The sequence below is a fragment of the Nannobrachium achirus genome, assembly GCF_963921795.1.
Source record: "Nannobrachium achirus genome assembly, chromosome: 17".
Taxonomy (NCBI): Eukaryota; Metazoa; Chordata; class Actinopteri; order Myctophiformes; family Myctophidae; genus Nannobrachium; species Nannobrachium achirus.
In genome coordinates, this window is record NC_137824.1 from 31171435 (window position 1) to 31191522 (window position 20088).

The 20088-nt window shown below is 41.3% G+C and overlaps 2 protein-coding genes across 2 annotated transcripts in view; one reads left to right on the forward strand and one right to left on the reverse strand.

The window, feature by feature from the left end:
- Positions 1-416: 416 nt before the first annotated feature.
- On the reverse strand, positions 417-9516 carry spdl1 (spindle apparatus coiled-coil protein 1; the record flags this gene model as incomplete). Its single annotated transcript, XM_080746666.1, has 14 exons — positions 417-606; positions 731-809; positions 1037-1136; positions 1254-1330; positions 3178-3244; positions 3475-3595; positions 3825-3931; positions 4543-4683; positions 5132-5242; positions 6019-6117; positions 6888-7037; positions 7475-7669; positions 7834-8010; positions 9361-9516. 14 exons carry the CDS (start codon positions 9514-9516, stop codon positions 417-419), a joined length of 1770 nt encoding a protein of 589 aa, XP_080602792.1.
- Positions 9517-13045: 3529 nt separating this feature from the next.
- uvssa (UV-stimulated scaffold protein A) overlaps positions 13046-20088 on the forward strand; it is a 52123-nt gene continuing 45080 nt past the window's right edge. The window contains exons 1-8 of the mRNA XM_080746142.1: positions 13046-13119; positions 14483-14613; positions 15304-15457; positions 16818-16994; positions 17550-17670; positions 18233-18443; positions 18844-19073; positions 19430-19539. Coding sequence (XP_080602268.1) covers positions 14501-14613; positions 15304-15457; positions 16818-16994; positions 17550-17670; positions 18233-18443; positions 18844-19073; positions 19430-19539 — 1116 coding nt within the window. The 5' untranslated portion in view covers positions 13046-13119; positions 14483-14500. The remainder of the gene's footprint in view (positions 13120-14482; positions 14614-15303; positions 15458-16817; positions 16995-17549; positions 17671-18232; positions 18444-18843; positions 19074-19429; positions 19540-20088) is intronic.

Here is a 20088-nt window from a genome sequence, read left to right on the forward strand (position 1 = left end):
CAGATATTTCTAAATCTAGATTCTGAATAGATGGGCCAGTGAATCGGTCAAAACTATTTGAGATCAATTTCAACAGCAAAACAGTGAATCAATTTGAAAAGTAAGGATTTTATTGTTTGTGGGTTTTATAAATATATATAAAAGGTATAAACAAGTATCTGTAATGGTTTTGGTCCAAAGGACATACAGTACCAAAGAACAAAGGCGAGCAGACTGCAGAGTGCTCGAGAGTTCAAAAGGCAAAGACTTCAGTCCAGATGACAAAAGGTGCTCACAAAGTCAAAACAAAATCATAGACAAATCCCATCAACAGGCAAAACCTCTAGTACACTCCGACGAGCAAGGACTTACTTTAAAAAGCCTTTATTTAAAAACAGCAGGGCTATACATATTTAAAAACAATAAACATTTCAAAACTACTGCTGAGCACACTGGTCTTCCATGGTCTCCTTAGAGCCGACATGGATAACCTCCACCGTGTGCTGCTTCCTCCTCCTCTCATCTGCCCAGGTTGTCTTCTCCTGGCGGGTGGCATTATCCTGGCAGTTTGTGTTTTCTTGTGTCTCCATCTCCTCTTTTTCCTTTTTCACGTCATTCTGAGGAGAGCTTGGGTAAAGACAAGAAAATATATTATTGTAGTGTATGGACTGATTTCCTGAGCGCCTCCTTGTGTACTTTTCATAATAGCCAATGAGACAGCAGAAACTGTCTATGATGCTTGTGTACTGACCTAGGGAAGTTGGGAATTGTGACTGGAGGCTCTTCAGAGATTCTCACGCACTTGGCAGGCGGTTGCTCCGAATCTGGAACTAAAACATTTAACAAAATGTTAATTTGTTTGGTAGATCAATTTCTTGTCCATTCTTTGTTACTGATAAACTTCAATCATCCAATTCAGTCATCCAAACCACTGACTTGACTAAATACAAAGCATGAGTCAACTCTCCTGAGCTAGGCCCAAGTTAGGTTCTGAAAACCTTATTTGAAACAGAGCCGTATAGTAGCATAATGTGGAAAAGAGACAAACTGTAGAGACCTTGTTTGAGGACATCTGTATCAGTGACGAGCTGGGCTTTGGGCTTGGTTTCAACTGGTTTGTTGGTCTCCAACTCACAAGCAGCAGCAACCTCCATCTTCTATAGCAGCAGATATATACACACGGTTGAAATAGCAACTGAAAAATAGCAGCAGCATAATGGATACTAATCAAATATAATAAATATATTGCATACAGGTGCGGTTAAAAGTTCCACCTCAACGGCTGAAGGAGGGACGATGTCGACAGGAAGCTTTTCCTTCCTTCTCCGCTGGATGGCGTGCTTGTTCACCTCTGCAGATCAAAAATCATGTTATGGTCCTATTGCTGGTTCATTTAGTTGCTGGCATAAAGAAACCTAATATCTCCATATTTCAACTTTTTTTCTTTCTTGTAAATGAATGCCACACATACAAGAGTTGTGCAAAAGTAGCAGGGAAAAGGCCAATCTGCAAGCTCAAAACGCATCGTGAGGTTATAGATCCAGTGATGTTAATAGGTTTTTAATGTAATGAGTCCCGGGACCCAAGAGGGGTCTTTCGGATGAGTCCCAGGGATATTTTATGGGTCCCACAAAAATTCAACGCGTCATGTCATTTTTGACAAAGTGCAGCATTTAACTTGAATTGGTTATTATATGGTTATGTTCATGTTACGTAGAAATGTGTATGAAAGAAATTAACCACAATTCCAAATCTTACAATTTGGAATTGTAAGATTATTTTATCGAAAAATAAAAACATATATTTTCTTTATTTTTCAAAAGTTTTTCCCCCAAAAAAGGTTTTAATCGTTCAAAACGTTATAAGCGTTAATGTTTTCCATATGTGAGAGGACCGTGTGTGTGTGTGTGTGTGTGTGTGTGTGTGTGTGTGTGTGTGTGTGTGTGTGTGTGTGTGTGTGTGTGTGTGTCGGAGACGAGTGCATGCCTGTGTTGTGCATTAACATGCATGCGGCGCTAGTCAGGTCCGCGGACTACTGATTGAGAAACACTGCTGGAACGGGCTGATGCGAGCGTCATAGCAGTGCGCAAATGCGCGTTGACTTGCCTGACTGTATCAACTCTATGGACTGGATGCTTTTGTTTACCTCCTGCCTCTGCATGCATGCTTGACACGAAAAGCTCGCTTGTTAATGGCAGCGTCGCCGTCGTGTGCGATGATCGCAAAATACACGTTAATGCGACACCACCGTGGACGCGGTCGGGGAGAGAGCGAGGCAGACACTGCTCCACATTTAATACACTAACACTAGCCTTAGCTACACTAGCCTGGGGTGCGCTAGCCTGAGCGCCCCCACTACGTTCCATGGACTCTGTAAAACTCCGCTTCTAGTCTCTAAAGAACAGACTCCATGCTAACGCAAGGAAGAGCAATTATTTATTATAAATATTATCAGGGCTTTGATGCAAGTTCTGATGGGTGCAGCTGCATAAAGTGTTGCTTGCTTGTTGTGTCGCTGCAGTGTAGAGACGTCATATTTCAGCGCTGTGCCTTGCACACGTTCTGTGGGGGAACCCTTTTCGGTGTATCACCAAACATGCTGTGCCACTATGGTCAGAGAGCGGCCCGGTGCTACGCTAAAACTCAGGCACCCATTGAATTCTGTGACCATCTACGGTCGCCCAAAATGGCATCGGTGGACGATAGAACGCACTGTCGTTAGTTCTATCGTCTGTTTTAAGACCTTCTACGCGGATTTCATTTGTGTTAACATAGCATTAAGTAGCATGCCTTCACCCATGAACAATGGTGGCGTCTGGACTTTTTAAAATATATTTTTTTCGCGACGTGGTAAATTATTTTAACGTGGATGCGTCCATGGGACCCAAGGACACTGACGTGAATGCGTCTTTAGGCAACGTGAATGCGTCAGAGACGCGTGACGCGCACGTATTGACGTCACTGTAGATCTGCCTTTTTTAGCCATTTATATATAAAAAAAATAAAGATAAAAATAAACTTTATGTCTGTGGATTTTATAAATACTGAACTAATGGAAAGTATTAAAAAGAGCTTGTGACTAAACAATAAACTTCCATTTACTCAAAAAACAGATTTGGACGTACAAGGGTTTTCCCCCCAGCAGTGACGATTTGAAAGAAAGTAATGGTTGGGAGTAAGTACAGTACGTGTACATACCGTTGGGTTCATATTTATGCTGGAGTTCCTCAACTCGCAGCTGCAGTTTGAGCTTGTCACTCTGAGCCTGTAAAGGATGAAGGAATGCTGCAAAGGTTACTGCATGAATTACAAAAACCCGGCATGGTTAAACTAAGTGATTATATAAAAGTGCAGTTTAGAGTTGTGTATTTTTATTTACTTTGCTTGTTCACCGTTGCATGATTCAAGTGAAATAATCTTTTCATACAGTATAATGACGTGTTATATACTATTATATATTGACTTAATGAATCCATGTGGCATAAGAGCTTTGACCTGTTTGAGCAGTCGTTCAGCTGTGAAGAGTTTCCTTTCCAGCTCCAGAGCTCTCTGGCTCTCTGACAGAGCCTTCATTCTCTGACGAGACAGTTCATCCCCCTTACGTTCTGCATCCTTACTGGAGATGGACAAAAAAAGTGTACGTTCTAACACTGAACAATGTTCACGCGTGTTTTTTACCTTTATAATTCTTTACAGGGCATCAAAGTCATAAAAGTGGCCAGTGTTATTTCACACTTTAGAATATTCACTCCTTATTTTAAATGATTTTAATTATTGCATAATAAGTACATTACTGACAAACCGAGCAACTGACAGACCAAGTACATTTAAATAGTCAAACTCACGTCGAGTTGTTTAGCTTCATTAGGAGCAGGTCAGTGTAGTATGTTTCATCTTGACCGTTTCCACTGTCTGCTGGAGTAGGACACACTGGCTGCGACTTCAACATTATCTGCAAAACAAACACAAAAGTATGCAACTTCCAATAATGATTCTCTTGTAGCAACTTTCCAAAACATAGGGTCAGGAATGGATTGGTCCCCTGAATCTCCCAAAAAGGAGGTGTTCTTTCTTTAGTATGTCTACAAACAAAAACTAAGCAGTATTTATTTCAAGGGTTAGGGTTAGGGTTAGGGGGCGATCACATCACATTAAAACATCCTAAGCCACCTTCCTCCATGCTGGGAGGAAAACAGCATCTGAAAGTTTGATGGAATGCACTTTTACACACGAGTGCTGTGACCACTTTCCCATTTACATCTATGAGCTGTTATGCACGGCACGCGCATACTGGTTCTTATCAGTGTGACATTGTCTGAAAAGGCATCTATAAAGCTATACCTAATCTAAGTCAAAGCCAAGATTTCTTTACAAGCGACCCTCTCTGGAATTGTATAATTTTTGGTTTGAGCTGTTAGGTTAGGTTTCACTTGGTTCCTAAAGACCAGATGACAACGATGACTGTACGATGTAATCAGATCGTAACCCCAAGAACTGACGTTCCCTTCCCTAAAGTAAGTGCAAGACATAGAAAGATTCAAAATAAGGGATTTATTATTTCACCTCCACTTTCTCCAGTTTTTGGAGTTTGCTCATGAGGCTCTGGATCTCTGCGTTTTGGTCGGACAACATGGACTGGAGCCTCTCCAGCTGGGCCGGATCAGCCCGGGAGCCATGGAGCTGCATCAGAGTGGCCACCTGGACCTAACACACGATGCACACAACACACATGATACATACGTACACTCATATGCTGGACCTAACACACATGATACACTCATATGATGGACCTAACACACATGATACATACACTCATATGATGGATCTTATGGACCTAACACACATGATACATACACTCATATGATGGACCTAACACACATGATACATACACTCATATGAAACACAAATGATACATACACTAATGAGATGGACCTACACATTTATTTAATGTGTCACGCTCGGTTTGACACTCTGACATACCACACCAACAGTATCTCTTTTATGCCCTTATATAGAGATCCCTGATGACAATATTAAGCCCATATCTAACAGGACTAGACATTATGCGTCTTTCTGGTGGTAGTAGTATCTGTGTGTAATATGTGATTGTGTCCTAAAGCTAGTTCATCAGTACAGAGTGTGCGCGCGTTACCTTCATGCGGTGAAGCTGTTGCTTGCTGAAGGCATGTTGTTTCAGTAGCGACTGGTACTGGACCTTCATAGTAATCAGCTTTCTCTCCATGTCAGCACGCTTGTCCTCCAACTAGGATGGAAAAATATATACATTAGCATGCAAGTTTAACATATTGGTCATCAGCTTAAAATGCATTTTTTTTGGTAGGATTTGAGATAAAGGTAAGGTAAGTGATTTCACATCAGTTTCCATGTAGGAGACAGGCAGGGGCCTTCCTCCAGTCATGATCAAGTGGGGGCCGGCAGTGGTGGGCATAAGGCCCACCATTATTGGAGGAAGGCCCCGCTCTATCCTGATCACCCAACAGTTTTGGTGGAGCAACTGAAACTGCTTTTTGCTCCTCGCAGGGGATAAGGCTGAAGTCCAAATATGGACCAAACACTCCTTTTGTCCATAAATAACTAAACAACACATTTAGTTATTTGAATTAAATGAAATCACTTACCCTACCTTTTAATATGCTTTTGTACCTATAATATGCGTTTGCACCTACTGTATACTTTATAAGACTGAATGACAGTATTCATATTTTACAGAATAATGTGTCTAGACTTCTTCACTAAGTGACACAATGCATATTATTTTTGTAAGATCCTGTTACATAGATATTAACTTGTTTTGTATTTCAAGTCTTCTTGAACATCTTTGTCTTTTGGGAGACCAAGATGGTGAAATTCACATTTTCTTCTTAGATCACCAATAGACTCATCTCCTTTCTTTTTGTTCTTTTCTTAACTTAAATCCTATATCCTTTGTCATACGACAATAGAGAAAATAATTAATGACCAGAGGGGGACATGGATCCCCCTCCCTCCCCCTGCCAGATAGACAAAGATATATTTTACCTCAGCGAAGAGGGAGTTTCCCTTGCTGTTGGGGTCTTGGGCCTGTTGTTGAAGCTGTTCCAGCTGAATCTGTAGGTCCTGGTTGGCCTCACGGGATTTCTACAAGAATGCAAGACAGGGATGACTCGACACTTTTCCTCAATCATAGAAACCAAGTTCGCCCTTGCCCTTACATGCCATTTTTACACTTGGCTCTTGGATTTCCAAATGTGAAGTATTCTTGTTAAAAGTGTGCCATATAAAGGGAATTTATTCTTCAAACATTCCATTCCTACTAAACATACCCAAAGTGAGAGCTACAGACACCTTACTGTAAAAATGTTGTGCCAGGAAAGGAATGACCTACAAGCTCAAAACACACGTCACATTGCATTGAGGGCTTGTAGATTGGCCATTTGAATAATAATAATAATCTCAAATTTATATAGCGCTTTTCTGAGTACCCAAAGACGCTTTACATCTTTGCAAAAAAGAACAAAATAAACAACTTTATTAAAGAATAAAAAACTCTAAGACTAATAAAAACAATTAAACATAAGGTAGATAGGCTGGGGAATATGAAAGAGGTGGGTTTTGAGACCGGTTTTGAAGGTTTGGATGGTGGGGGCGTCTCTGAGGGTTTTGGGGAGTGCATTCCAAGGTTAGGGCAGCAAAAGCAAAAGTTCTGTCGCCCCAGGTATGTTTATTGGTCGTGGGGACAACAAGGAGGTTTGCGAATATCCCAAGTATTAACAAGAGACAGTGTAGAAACTGATTTTGAAGCCAGGGACTTCCTGAAATCCCCCTCTAGGACCCCCATAGGTCCCCAGATCCCACTTAAAAAAAAAAAAAAAAAAAAACAATGGTGGTGAAGTTGTCATTATGTTCACCTCTAGAGCATTGAACCAGGATACTGCCTCTTTCTCCCTCTCCTCTTTGTCATCTGTAATTCGCTGGAGCTGACGCTGCAGATTGCCATTGGTCAGTAGCAACTGCTGCTCTCTGTACTGGGTCTCCTGTAAGGATTGCTCCAGCTCCATCTAGGACGAAGACAAGAAACTATTAAATTACTTGAGGAAATGCAGACGCGGTAAATATTAATTTATCATAGTATAATGTTGAATGACAAAAGACATGTTCCATTGAATATTTGAATCGAAACCAAGGTCGCAAAAGGTGCTTTCTCACCGGGTATGACACAAGCACAAATATTGTTCATCACAGTCAGTAGACAAAGTAGGTGGAAAAGACGACATACCAGTCCAGGACTTGTCCTAATAAATATGGTCTGAATTGCGCTAAAAACGAATATTTGATGCATGAAATGCATCACTGCTGATTGCCTATTTTTAGTGAAGAGATTTAGTGTACAGGGAAAAAGGAATGGTCCAAGTACAGACCCCCTAGTCAAACAAAGGGTTCAAGTGGTTAAATTAAAATAATCCTAAAAAATATTCTACACTCTAGAGTTTCTTACCTTAGCTTCCTCCAGCTCCATGCTCTTGGTCTGCAGTTCCAACATTTCAGAGGACATGGTGTCCTGGGCGCGTTCGTTCATTGCTCGCAATTCCTCCATCTTGTTGCTCAGAGTCGCAGTCTGGACTTCCAGCTTATGTCTTAACTGTTTCTCATTCAGCTGTGATTCTTCCAAGTCTGACCGCATCCTCTCCACCTGAATGAGCCGACCAGACACAATGATTCAAGTAACTGACCGCACTTCTACATCTGAATGAACAAACCGACATCCCCAAACTAGGATTATTTTATTAACTGATCAATAGCTTTTTATATTCAACTTAATCGATTCGTTTGATTAACTGTTGCCCCCACTAGTACCTTTTCCTTGAGTTCAGCTAGCACAATGCTATGGTTCCTCTCCAGTTGTTCTTCTTGCTGTTGCAGCTGTTGTCTCTGTTGGCTTTTCATGAAGTCATAGTCTGTACGCAAGGACTCCAGCATCTGGATTTTCAAATCCACCTCCCGCTTCAGAGAATATTTCTCCTGCTCCAAAGCCTAAAAGACACAAGATTACAATATCTGTAATCCAAGAGAAATAGAGGTAGAGCAAACGTATTCAGCTCAAAAACCCAAAAGTGACATTTGGCGTCTCCCCGAAACAGGAACTTACAAAAGCACTATATGAATTACCCACTTGGGCCATATTTTAAAACTAGTGAAAATGGCAGATATAAATGAAACAAAAACTGGATATTTACTTTGATCGATTGTTTAGGAATCATAGGTTGAAAGTTAGTAATTTGTGCTCTTGATTGTATTCTACAACTACATCTACACAGGACTCAGGAGCACCGGCAGGAGAGAAAAGGTCTGGGGACATACGTGGTGGTGACGTCATTACATTCACTGCAAGCTTTGGTGTAGCTCCGAAGAAATGGACAATGACCCATCGGAATTGAACTAACTAACTATAGCTTAAGCACACTCCAAGTAGCTCTGGATACATTTACAGACCAGATTGTAAATATTAAAGTAACTTTCTATTTAGGGGACATTCAAGCTTAAAGGAGGACTTCACCACTTTTCAACCTATCTTCATAGTTTGAACTACTATCAAACATTAGATTGCATTTCAATAAACAGCACAGTAGATTATATAGGCTATTACACACATACTTGTAAAGCTCTTCACGGGTTCAAAATGAGGGACCCAAACCCTAATAGACCCCTGAAATTGGTTTCGAGATCTGAGAGGGGCCGACGTAAAAAGAAAAAGACTCATGTGTGAGGCTGTTCTACTAGGCTCTATGCACATACGCCATTTTGTTCTACTTCCGGGTGTCTTTCGACTTCCTTCACAGGTGTTACTGATGATACTAATTAAGGCTCTGTTTGATTTATTGTACAGTGGTTCTTTAATTTCAAGGACCCCCATAACTCTGTACAAATGGAATCAAAAAATGGAATTAAATGGACCCTTGCGGCAAGTTGCGAGTCCATTTGCTTCCATTTGTACACTCTCAGAGTTACACACCTGTATGGGGACATACACTCAAGGACACTTTGAGACCCACTGGTGTAGCAGAGCCAACATGCACAATATCAGCACCCTGACTCAGTTTGACCAGAATGGAACAGACCCTTCATTAGTATCATCGGTAACACCTGTGAAGGAAGTTGAAAGACACCCGGAAGTAGAACAAAATGGCATATGTGCATATGAATATTCACACATGCCACCATGCTTTTGATTTCTCAGAGGTTTGTTTGGTGCGTTTTGTGCATGTGCTCTCACTTTCAGACCCTTCTGACCCCTCCGGCTCCTATGCATCTACATTAGGCATTACGCAGACAACTTTGAAAGCATTCATTAGTTTATTGGTCAGTGAGTGTCACTCATCATACCTCCATAGCATTTGTCATCTCTACTCTCTGTTCCTCCAGTCGAGTCTCTAGTGCCGTCTGGTTCTCGAGGAGGTCCAGGCCTGCCCGGGCGGCCGTCTGCAGCTGCTCAGCCTGGTCCTTCAGCTGGCTTCTCAGCCGCTGCACCTCATCTGCCATCGAGTCACTCATCTGCAGTGGTGGAAAGTAACAATGTTTACCAAGAGTATCTATCTAGGTGCTCAAATTAAAAATAAACTAAAGGCACATCGAATTTAGTTTTAAAAGATCATACACTACAACCAGTTGAATTATAGTGCGTGCGTTTCTATCTATAATAAAACCAACCTGTCCTTAAAGGAGTAGTTCACCCCCCAAATTACTTTTTTTCTATTGACTACTCACACCATGGAGACTTAAAAATCAATGTTAGATTTTTTTTGTCGCATATGTCGATGGGGACCAAAATGCACTTGGGTCCCCATCCAGCATAAATGGGAGTAAATTTACTATAATCACATTTGTCTTAGGAATGTGACAAATGACGTGTATTCACATAGCAGAAGTCCAAACGTTCTATTGAGTGCATAAATTACAATATGTATTAGCCTATACATATCCTATACTTGACATATAAATATCAAAATAAATGAACAGTCAATGACGCTATACAGACCACAGCTCCTGAACACAGTCACAAACTGTTTGCCTCTGCCACTGGTAACACCTGAGGCTGATTACAGAGTGGTTAAATACCTAGGCAATTTGGGTGTGGCCTAGAGTGGGCGGGTCTATTGGCTGGAGCCAGGCAAGTCCGTGTCGCCCTTTCTTCTTTGACGATGGGTTCCCAGATTGGGCAAGTCCTAAACGGCCATGTTGAGGACCAACACAGGTGTTTCTATTTGTCTGATTGGCACAGAACTAATGTTCTACGCAAATCAGAACACCTGTGTTGGTCCTCACTCCTCAATATGGCCGGTGTAGGACAACAAATGCAAGCCATGAATATATACTAATGCAGCAGTTGTTTTAACATGGTTGGATTGTTTAGCTGTACTAGGCTAGTGTGACCTAGATCTGGTCCAGAGCTGACAGGTGTGACCATGCCCTTCACTTCAGTGACATCATCAAGTAACATAATGGCTCAAATAGCTTTACACTCGAAGTAATACTTCTAGCTTTAGTAGTATCAGTAACAAGTACTAACAACGTTTGATATTCAATCAATACTTTTAGATTATTTATGGATGGGGGAGGGAGTAGGCCATCAATCAGCATAAGGATGAGAGATGTATGACAGCATCGGGTGTAAACGGACACCAACATGTTATAAATACAAAATGTAAGAATTATTATTCCTCAAGGTCCAAAGGTACTGTGGAAGTTTGCTGTTTTGACATGAGCAAAGTGGCAGAACTGGGATTTCTTGTAGATCATTGGTTCTCAAAGTGGGGTCCAGGGGTCCACGAGGGAGTTCCAGGAGGTCCCCAGCTAAACTATAGATAAATTAGTTAGGAACCAAATCCATTTGGTTCCATTTGTTCAGTCTCCGAGTTAATTCAATATTGGGGTCCCAGATATATCAATGCCATTAAATGGGGGTCCGTAGCACATAATGAATGTCAAAATCTTCACTTGTGGGGTCCCTGGAATCTCTTTTCAAATGGGGGTCCGCGGGCTTAAGTGTCAATTTGGGGGCCCTTGACATGAAAAATCAAACCTCGGTTCGAAGTGGAGCTGTGTGTGTGTGTGTGTGTGTGTGTGTGTGTGTGTGTGTGTGTGTGTGTGTGTGTGTGTGTGTGTGTGTGCAGCGCGCCCGCGAAAAAATAATAGGCCTAATATTTTTTATAATTTTTTAATACATTTTATAATGGAAATATGTATATATATATATATATATATATATACAGTATATAAAATATATATATATATATATATAAATGAATAAATAAAAAACAACAACAACAGGCAACATATTTTTGCTATGTTTGAAAAATAATAGGCCTAATATTTTTTATAATTTTTTAATCCATTTTATAATGGAAATATCTATATATAAATACAAGTATATATATAAATGAATAAATAAAAAACTACAACAACAGGCAACGTATTTTTGCTATGTTTGATTTGTTCTTTTCTTTTTTAAAGCTATACTGTGTAAGATGCTCAACTAGTGGTCAGTAGCCCTATAGCAAACCGCGGTCGCGTCTTTCGCCCGTTTTTCGTACCTTCACACCCCCGCGTCTGCCTCCACAACGCCGAGAGCTATCTTTAGAGGGGTCCCTGGTTCCTGTGCGTTCAGGCATTCCGGAGAAACGGACTACTTCACCCTGCCTGGTAGGCGAGATTACCTTTTGAGTAAAGAGACACACGGGCGACTACAAATATGGCGACCCCACTTCAAGATGCGCTGTGATTGGCCGGTAGTGTACCATGTGTGCATGATCGGCGATGTGATTGGGCAACGTATACACAACGTATACAGATGATGCAGATTACGTCATTTTGGCGCGAAATCCGGTCCACGGCCAGGATCATAGAAAACATATAAAGAGAAGGCTTCAGAAGCTGAAAATAACGGAGTGGGTGTTCTAAAACTTTAGCGATTTAACAGTTAGGACAATTTTAAGATTTGTTTTATAAAAAAAGTTACATGGTACAACAGTCCTGCACAGTGGCCACTGTGCCAAATTCACTTTCACTTTCAGGGTGTGGATGCTCGGAAGCAAAGAAAGTCACCACAGTTTGATTTGATCATTCCTTAGTCAATTATGAATGGATTTAAAAAATTAAAACGTCTCCATAGTGCTTGGGAATTCTACTTCGCAGAGAAACCGTGGCCTTTGCGATTCGCTAATCGCGGGATTTCGCATCGCGATTTCGGTTTGAAAACGATTAAGTGTGTGTGTGTGTGTGTGTGTGTGTGTGTGTGCATGCGTGCGTGTGCGTGTGTCGCGCATGCGCAGATCCTGTTCAAACTCAACGGGACAATTCTCACTTGTGAGACTGGACACACATTCCTGCCCATAGCGGAGCTCTGTTCCACACAGCTCCAAAAAGTTAGTGAAACACTAGACTATTCAAGACTACGATAACATGATCCTAGCTAGCTAGCTAGCAAGTAGTCGACAGTTGTCCAGCTGTAGTCAGAGACTCGCACTACAGACTAAACGAGTCCACGACGTATAAAAGTAAAAACAAACTGAAACACACATTAATGAGATTGAACATGCAAACAGACAGACAATAGCTTAATGTGAACCTACCTTTTACAATCGTTACACAAACTTAACTCCAGACTCAAGTACGCGATAAAGGACTGCGCGCCGAGCAATTTGAAAACACAAACAATCTCTAGTATCGATCTCTCGCGAGACGCGCTCAACTCTCGTCGTCTCGTTCTCCCTGGTGTATCCGGCAAAAAGCACAGCACCTTCAAACTAAAAGCTCGACCTAACACAACACAGTAAAAAACACACTAAAAAGTCGAAATTACTTGTAAAATCATTGCATAAAAATCTTAGCTTTTTGGGGAATTTTAAAATAATCAAATTAAGGGACCCATAAAGATTTGTCCGCCACCCACAAATGGGTCCCGACCCCGAACAGTGTTTGGAAACCAGTCATATAATAGTACGTCCTTTATTGTGAAGGAGGAACAAATCTCTTCCGATTTTACTGTTGTCGCCTTGCTAAATGAGAAGAGAAGTAGCCTTCAGTTCACCAAGGGATACGAAGGAACGATTGGGAAAGAAAATTAATTATCTAATTAACGTTATGGTAATGAACATATTATAAATGTTTTACACGTTATATATATAAATGCTTAAAACAAAATACTGATAATATAAACGATGAGTACATGAGAGGCACCAAGGCTGGGGGCTATCTTGTTTATGTTATTGTGTCCAGCTGGACTATGTGTATGTAGTCTTTGTACCTATACATTGATACATTGTTTTTTTTTCTTCTTTATAATTGTTTATGAATGTCTTTCATGAATGATGAGTTTTTTAAGTTTGTATTTTTTCTCAGCTCTTTGTGTTTTAAGTAACTGAAGAGGCGATGATGCTGAATGTAGAGCAGTTGTGCTGATAATAACGCAAATGTAAACAACACTGTGGACACAGTAAAACTGACATTGTCCAATAAGTCCATATGGGCTGGGCTGACACTTCAATAAAGAAATGCTAATCAAATCATGTAAATATATTATAACACCCTAAGCTATCATCCTCTATCATTCTCATCTTTTGATAGATGTAGTTATGATGCAGCTGCACTATATATTCATCACGTTTGTCTGGTTATTGAGACTTGAACACACATAAGAATGTTATTTTAGCATGTTATTATAGGCTGCATCATAATGTGCGGTTGGTTTGATGTTTATCCTAGTTTCTTTGAGGCACTACATTGTGTAGATAATACGTTTATGTTTCTCTGTAGGTGTGGTTTTGATAGATAATGGCTATTAGGCTATACATTGAATGTCATGTTTTGATTGATTGATTGATTGATTGAATACTTTATTAGCAATTCGCATTGGAAAAGCACATGACAGTAGAGTTCAGATACAAGGTCTACCAATAGGATTTAAACCCAAGAAAGCACTGTGGCTTGTTTACGTCAGGGTCATTTTGTACTAATATCATTGAGACATTAAATGTATACAGTACTGTGCAAAAAACATCATACAACAGAGAGAGAAATCAGGTATGGGTAGGCTTTGACTTTGCCTTTTTACAATTTTCGAGTTGCAGCTGTAAGTGATTTTTTAATGAGGTTTTAAAGGAGGGTAGGGACTTACAATAATTTAAGGCCGTCGGTGGGGCATTCCTCATTTTTGTGGCATGTTTCTGTAGGTGTGATTGTGATAGAGGATGTATACAGTATATCGTCGTTGTCGGGTGAAAACCTTGTATGTACAAGACAAAAATGAACTAAACTAGTGAAAACAGCCGATCTACTGCGAGGCGTTGTGTGCTTGTAGATCGGCTGTTTTCACTACTTTTGTGCGACAGCCTTGTCTGATGAAGCAGGGCTTTAATTGGTGAAAAAACGTAACAAACTTGAAACTTGGAGATACAAGGTTTCTGCCCGACAGTGACGATATCTAATGTTATGTTTCTGTATACTGTAGGTGTGTATTTGACAGATAATGGATCTGGAGCAGCAGAGGGACAGACTTTCAGAGCTTGTGGAGGAGTTGACCACATCAGGAGAACCGCAGCTCAACCAAGACAAGATGAAGGAAGTCAAGAAGATTTGCAAGTAGGCTGCTCTGAGTGCGCTCCACACACATACACACACGCACGGGCGCGCACATGCAGGCCATGCACACGCACAAATACATCAAGCTGTGTACCCATGGCCTGGACTGCTGGCCTAGCGGTCTGGGCACCAAGGCTCCAATATAGCCTGACAGTGCATTGCAGGTTCGAGTCCCATTCCCTATGATCTGTACTGCATGTCTCTCCCCATCTCTCTCCCTGTTTCCTGTCCGTCTCCACTGCAATGGATATATCTGTGGATATACCTTTCACACAGATCGTTCCATGACAGAGTATTAACACATTATAACACAAATGACCATTCCTATCAAGAACACACACACACACACACAAACACAATTTCAAATCATATTTTGTAAGCAAAATTACATAGAATGTTCTTTAGCAAATCCTAGCTAGGATAATACGTTACGTATTATCCTAACTAGGCCAATTACTGTGACACAATCATTTTAACAATATTCAACCCTGGCGTCCATTTAGAACATGTCATCATTATACGTGATAATGTTCAAAACTAGGTTTGCTATTCGTCGTACAACAACGATAATATAATATAGATATAAACTTTAAAGTGGTTAATATCTACACATGGAACTCACTCAAGAATGTCTAGAAGGAAATGAAAAGCATACCTTTTCCTCTCTCTCTCTCTCTCTCGCTCTCCCAGATGCTCCAACGACTACATAGAACATGCGTACCGCTCTCTCATGTCTCAGCTCAACCAGGAGCACGCAGAGATCAGGCTGTCTGCCTTCCAGATCGCCACCGAGCTCTTCTCCAGGTCACACCACTTCAGAACACTACTGGTGGATAACTTCCAGGTACTGTGTTCTTCCACTGTGACAGCAGCTTATAAATGTTCCAGTATGGCTGTCACGATTGTGACATTTTACACAACGATTATTTGTCACTCATATAATTGCGATTAAGGATTTACTTGTGTTTTTGTTGTTGACAATTACGTTTCTGTTTGGCGTTTAGGTTTTGAAGGTGCACATGGCAGATATGACACGTAACCTAAATATACAAAGAAATGACAATGGCTGGGTTTCCCAAATCGCTTTAGCCCATCGTAAGCCCATCGTAGCTCACGCATGGTCGTAGAGACCAAGCCCCGATCGTCATGTTCCCGTGTTTACATGGGTTTGGACAGAGCAACTTATTTAGCCCCCTACAACTATACAACTACACCATCATTCAGATTTCACAAACAAAGTGTTTAATAAAGTCTCACACCTGTCTAAATATGGTCCGGCTTTCTATAATTACCTGTATCCCCTGTGTTCTTTAATAAGAAGCCTTTTTATCCGATCACTGTCTGTTTTTCTCAATGGGTTTGGTGCGCATGGGGAGCGCCAGGAAATACATGGGAAAACAGAACGCGATCGGATAAAGGCTTCTTATTAAAGAACACAGAGGATACGGGTAATTATAGAAAGCCGTACCGTTACCGTATTTAGACAGGAGTGAGACTTTATTAAGCACTTTGTGAAATCTGAATGATGGTGTGTAGTTGTAGGGGGCTAAATAAGTCGCTCTGCCCGAACCCATGTAAACCCAGGAACATGACGGTCAGGGCTCGGTCTTTACAACCATGTGTGAGCTACGATGGGCTAAAATAGCTTTGGGAAACTCTGCCAATGACAATAATTGACAACTTAATACTTTAAGAAGAACATTGATAGTGGAAATAGCCGATCTACAATGAGCTTGTAGTCTATTCTACAAGCCATGAATAGATTGACAAATTCAGCCACAATTTAGTAATGCGTTTAATTAGAACAGTGAGAGTATAAAACAGTATTCCAACATCAACTTAAAAACTAAACGTTCAAAATAAGCAAGAACAGTACAGGTACAGTATCATCGTAGACCTTGTACCAGTGAACTGTACCGTCATGAAACTGTACCTTTCCTATGCAAACTCCTAATAAAGACTTCAATCAATCAAATCACAAGATAAATTGTTTGGCACCGAATCGGTGCGTAGACCGACATACTCGAAGATACCAGCATTTTAGGCTGTATTGGAGTAGTAGTTAGCTTGTAGATCTGTGTGAGTCCACTGACCTTGGGGGGATTCTGTGGCCTAATGTATACCAAAATGGTATAGGGGTCCTTGAAATTAAAACTTTGAGATTGTATGCACATAACCTTTGCGTTACACTTATCTTCCAGCAGGAGTTCTTAGAGTTGACAGTGGAGACCGACTCGGAGCAGCCCCTCCCTCCTCCTAAAGAGGTAGCAAAGAAATTGAAGTCATTGGCTGTACAGACTGTCCAATCTTGGCAGGCCTCCTACGGAGCAGCCTACAAGAAGCTAGCGCTGGGCTATCACTTCCTCAAACAGGTCAAGAAGGTGAGGGAGATGTTTGCTAAATGTCTGTCTAGTTCTTTGTTTCCCCGCTTAGGTGGGCGCCAAATATCACAGTGAGTTCTTGTCTGTTTGGAGGTGGTCCAACATTTTAAACACAAAATCATTAGTTGCTTTCATCCGCTGTCTGCCTGTATAATCTCAATGTGATATCAGTCCAACTTGTCATACAGAATCTATTGTCATGTAACATTAACATGGTCATAGTGTAACATCATTGTGAAGCACAGTAACACATTGTTATGAAATTTGACCACTTTCAATCTGGCATCTCTATTTTAGGCATCAGGCACCAAAATGCCAAAATGTTTTGTTCATGGGAAAAAAGGGTTATTGGCTGCATACTGTAACAAGTTACAACACAGTGATAGAAGATTTAAACAATTACCGATATACTGTATATCGGCCAAACTGATATATCGGTCGAGCACTGCTGCAGATTATGAAATCACTCCACCATTTTCTCTGTCTGTCTGTCTGTCTGTCTGTCTGTCTGTCTGTCTGTCTGTCTGTCTGTCTGTCTGTCTGTCTGCCTGTCAGGTGGACTTCCATGACGTGGAGGCCCGGACCCTGGCAGAGAGGAGGAGAGAGGAGGAGAGACAACGGAAGATGGAGAGGATCTATGGAGAGAGAATGGAGAAGGCTTCCAAAGAGATGGAAGGTTAAAATAATACCATTAGTAGAGCGCGCACACACACACACACACACACACACACACACACACGTAAAGGTAAATTGTTTATGTTAATTTATCTCTTGAGAACGTACAAATATAACACATTGACAGTTACATTTACTGTTACATTCGTACGCTCTTGTTATGAGTTTTGTATGGATAAAATAACATTGAAGATTTTACATGCACAGTGGAGTTATAGAATCGTGTTTTGGTTTGTTGTAGGTAGTGTAAGTGATATTTTAGGGTTTAAACGATTCAATCAGGGGATTGAATTGATAACAAGTCAAATTGGAAGTGATGACACAAAGAAAGGCGCAGATAAAATTTGAAAAACATTACTGGTAAATGGGTACTCTCACCTGATTGGATGAAATTGGGTACCAACCTGAAAATGCATTTACTGTTTACTGAAGAGCGGGAGAGACGGGGAGTCTCTCAATGATTACCAGAATATAGCACTATTTACCGGTAACACTCATTGTAACCAAAAACAATATCACTTACTGGCTGCGCTTTTAAACACGAAGTGACTTTTTATCGACAGAGTCGCGCCAGGAGATCGAGGAAACTCTGACAGAAATGGACTCTTGCATGAAGCTGCTCCTCGCCGACTCGTTCGACCCCTCTGACCTCCAAGTGACCGAGGGGAGCCCCCGGCACCGGCAGACAGCCGACAGCAGTCAGCCATCGTCCAGCACCGCTGACACCTCAGCGACATCAGCCGATCCTAGCGCCAGGACAGACGAGGGGAACAGGCATGTCTTTCATTATTTTTGTATCGTCTCTGTCGGGTGGAAACCTCTGTCCAAAGCTTTTCGGGATTCAATTAAAAAATGGCAAAAGTAGCAGACTGGCAATCACACAACAGGTCACATCTGCCATTAATAATAATACTAATAATAATAATAATAATAATAATAATGCTGATGAGTGGCATTTTTTGGCACAGTACATTATCCATTTTGATTATTGGTGCTGTATATTTCAGTAATAGGTTTAGGTTTTACTGAAATAGGTTATTTGTCATTCTGTATCTGCCCTGCAATAATTTCTTTCCACTAGTTCCAATTTTCTATGTGAAAGAGACAACTAAATCATGAATCACTAGTATTTGTATGACAAAATGGTCAACTGAAATGTCATGCTGGTGAACAGCCCTGACAGGAGAGACGGGAGACGCGGAGACAAAAGCAAGAAAGGGAAGATAGTGGAGAAAGGTGGAGAAAAACACACAGCTGTGGAGGAGGAGGAGGAGGAGGAGGAGAAGGAGGAAAGAAGAATGGACGGAGCGATGCAGACGCAGGAGGGCACCGATGAGTCGTCGTTCATTCGTAACTCCGGACTCATCTCTCACTGTTACAGCCTGGACATTCACCTGAATCCAGGTGGGTAGAAGACACACACGCACACATGCACACATACACACACACACACACACACACACACACACACACACACACACACACACACACACACACACACACACACACACACACACCACACACACACACACACACACACACAGATCTACTATTTTCCATGCACAGTGCCAAGTGAAGAGTGTGAATATGGTACAACGCATGCCATTTAAATACAATGTTACCAACCAGCTTTATTTTAAATATCTGATCCTGTCCCGTTCCAACTTTTTTTCTTTTTCTCTCGTGTCTTTCCCCCTTTCATCTTTGTTTTTCCTCTCTTCTCTTCTCTTCCCACTCTTTTCTCTCTCCTCTCCTCTCAGACATCCATGTTAAAGAGACAGAGGACAACGAGGCAGTGGTTTCCACGGTGATAGACCTCCATCGACTCATCACAGCCAAACACTTACCAGCTGTACAGGGCTGGGTTCAGGTTAGTGTGCAGGCACGCACACACACGCACGCACGCACGCACGCACGCACGCACGCACGCGCACACACACACAAAATCACTTATTGCATCTTTCATGTGTTGTGTTTTTATACGGTTGCTACTTGGGCCAGGTCTCAAATGAAGAATCAGACCCTTCCTCGATCACCCAGGAGTCAAGCTCCCCATCCAGACATCAGTCATATCAAAACAATACTCCTATCTGATTCAATACCATTTAGGAGAAGGCGCGCTCTCTGCAGGAGTCTTGTGGAGAGGTCTGTAGTTTCTTTGGGTGCAGATTCATGTAGAACTCAAAATGAAAGGAATATCCGCACTCTCTTGAATTATGACTTTAAGAATTATTTATTTATTCATACATAGGCACAGCAGCAGCAGTCTATCTAGAGAAACGGATGTGTTTCGGCCTAAAGGCCTTCCTCAGCGTTTCAAGTTAGTTTGAAACGCTGAGGAATCAGTCATATCAAAACTTGACTCTAGCTCGCTCCTTATTCTGGCCACCCTGGCATTTGCACGTAAGCCCCTCCAAGT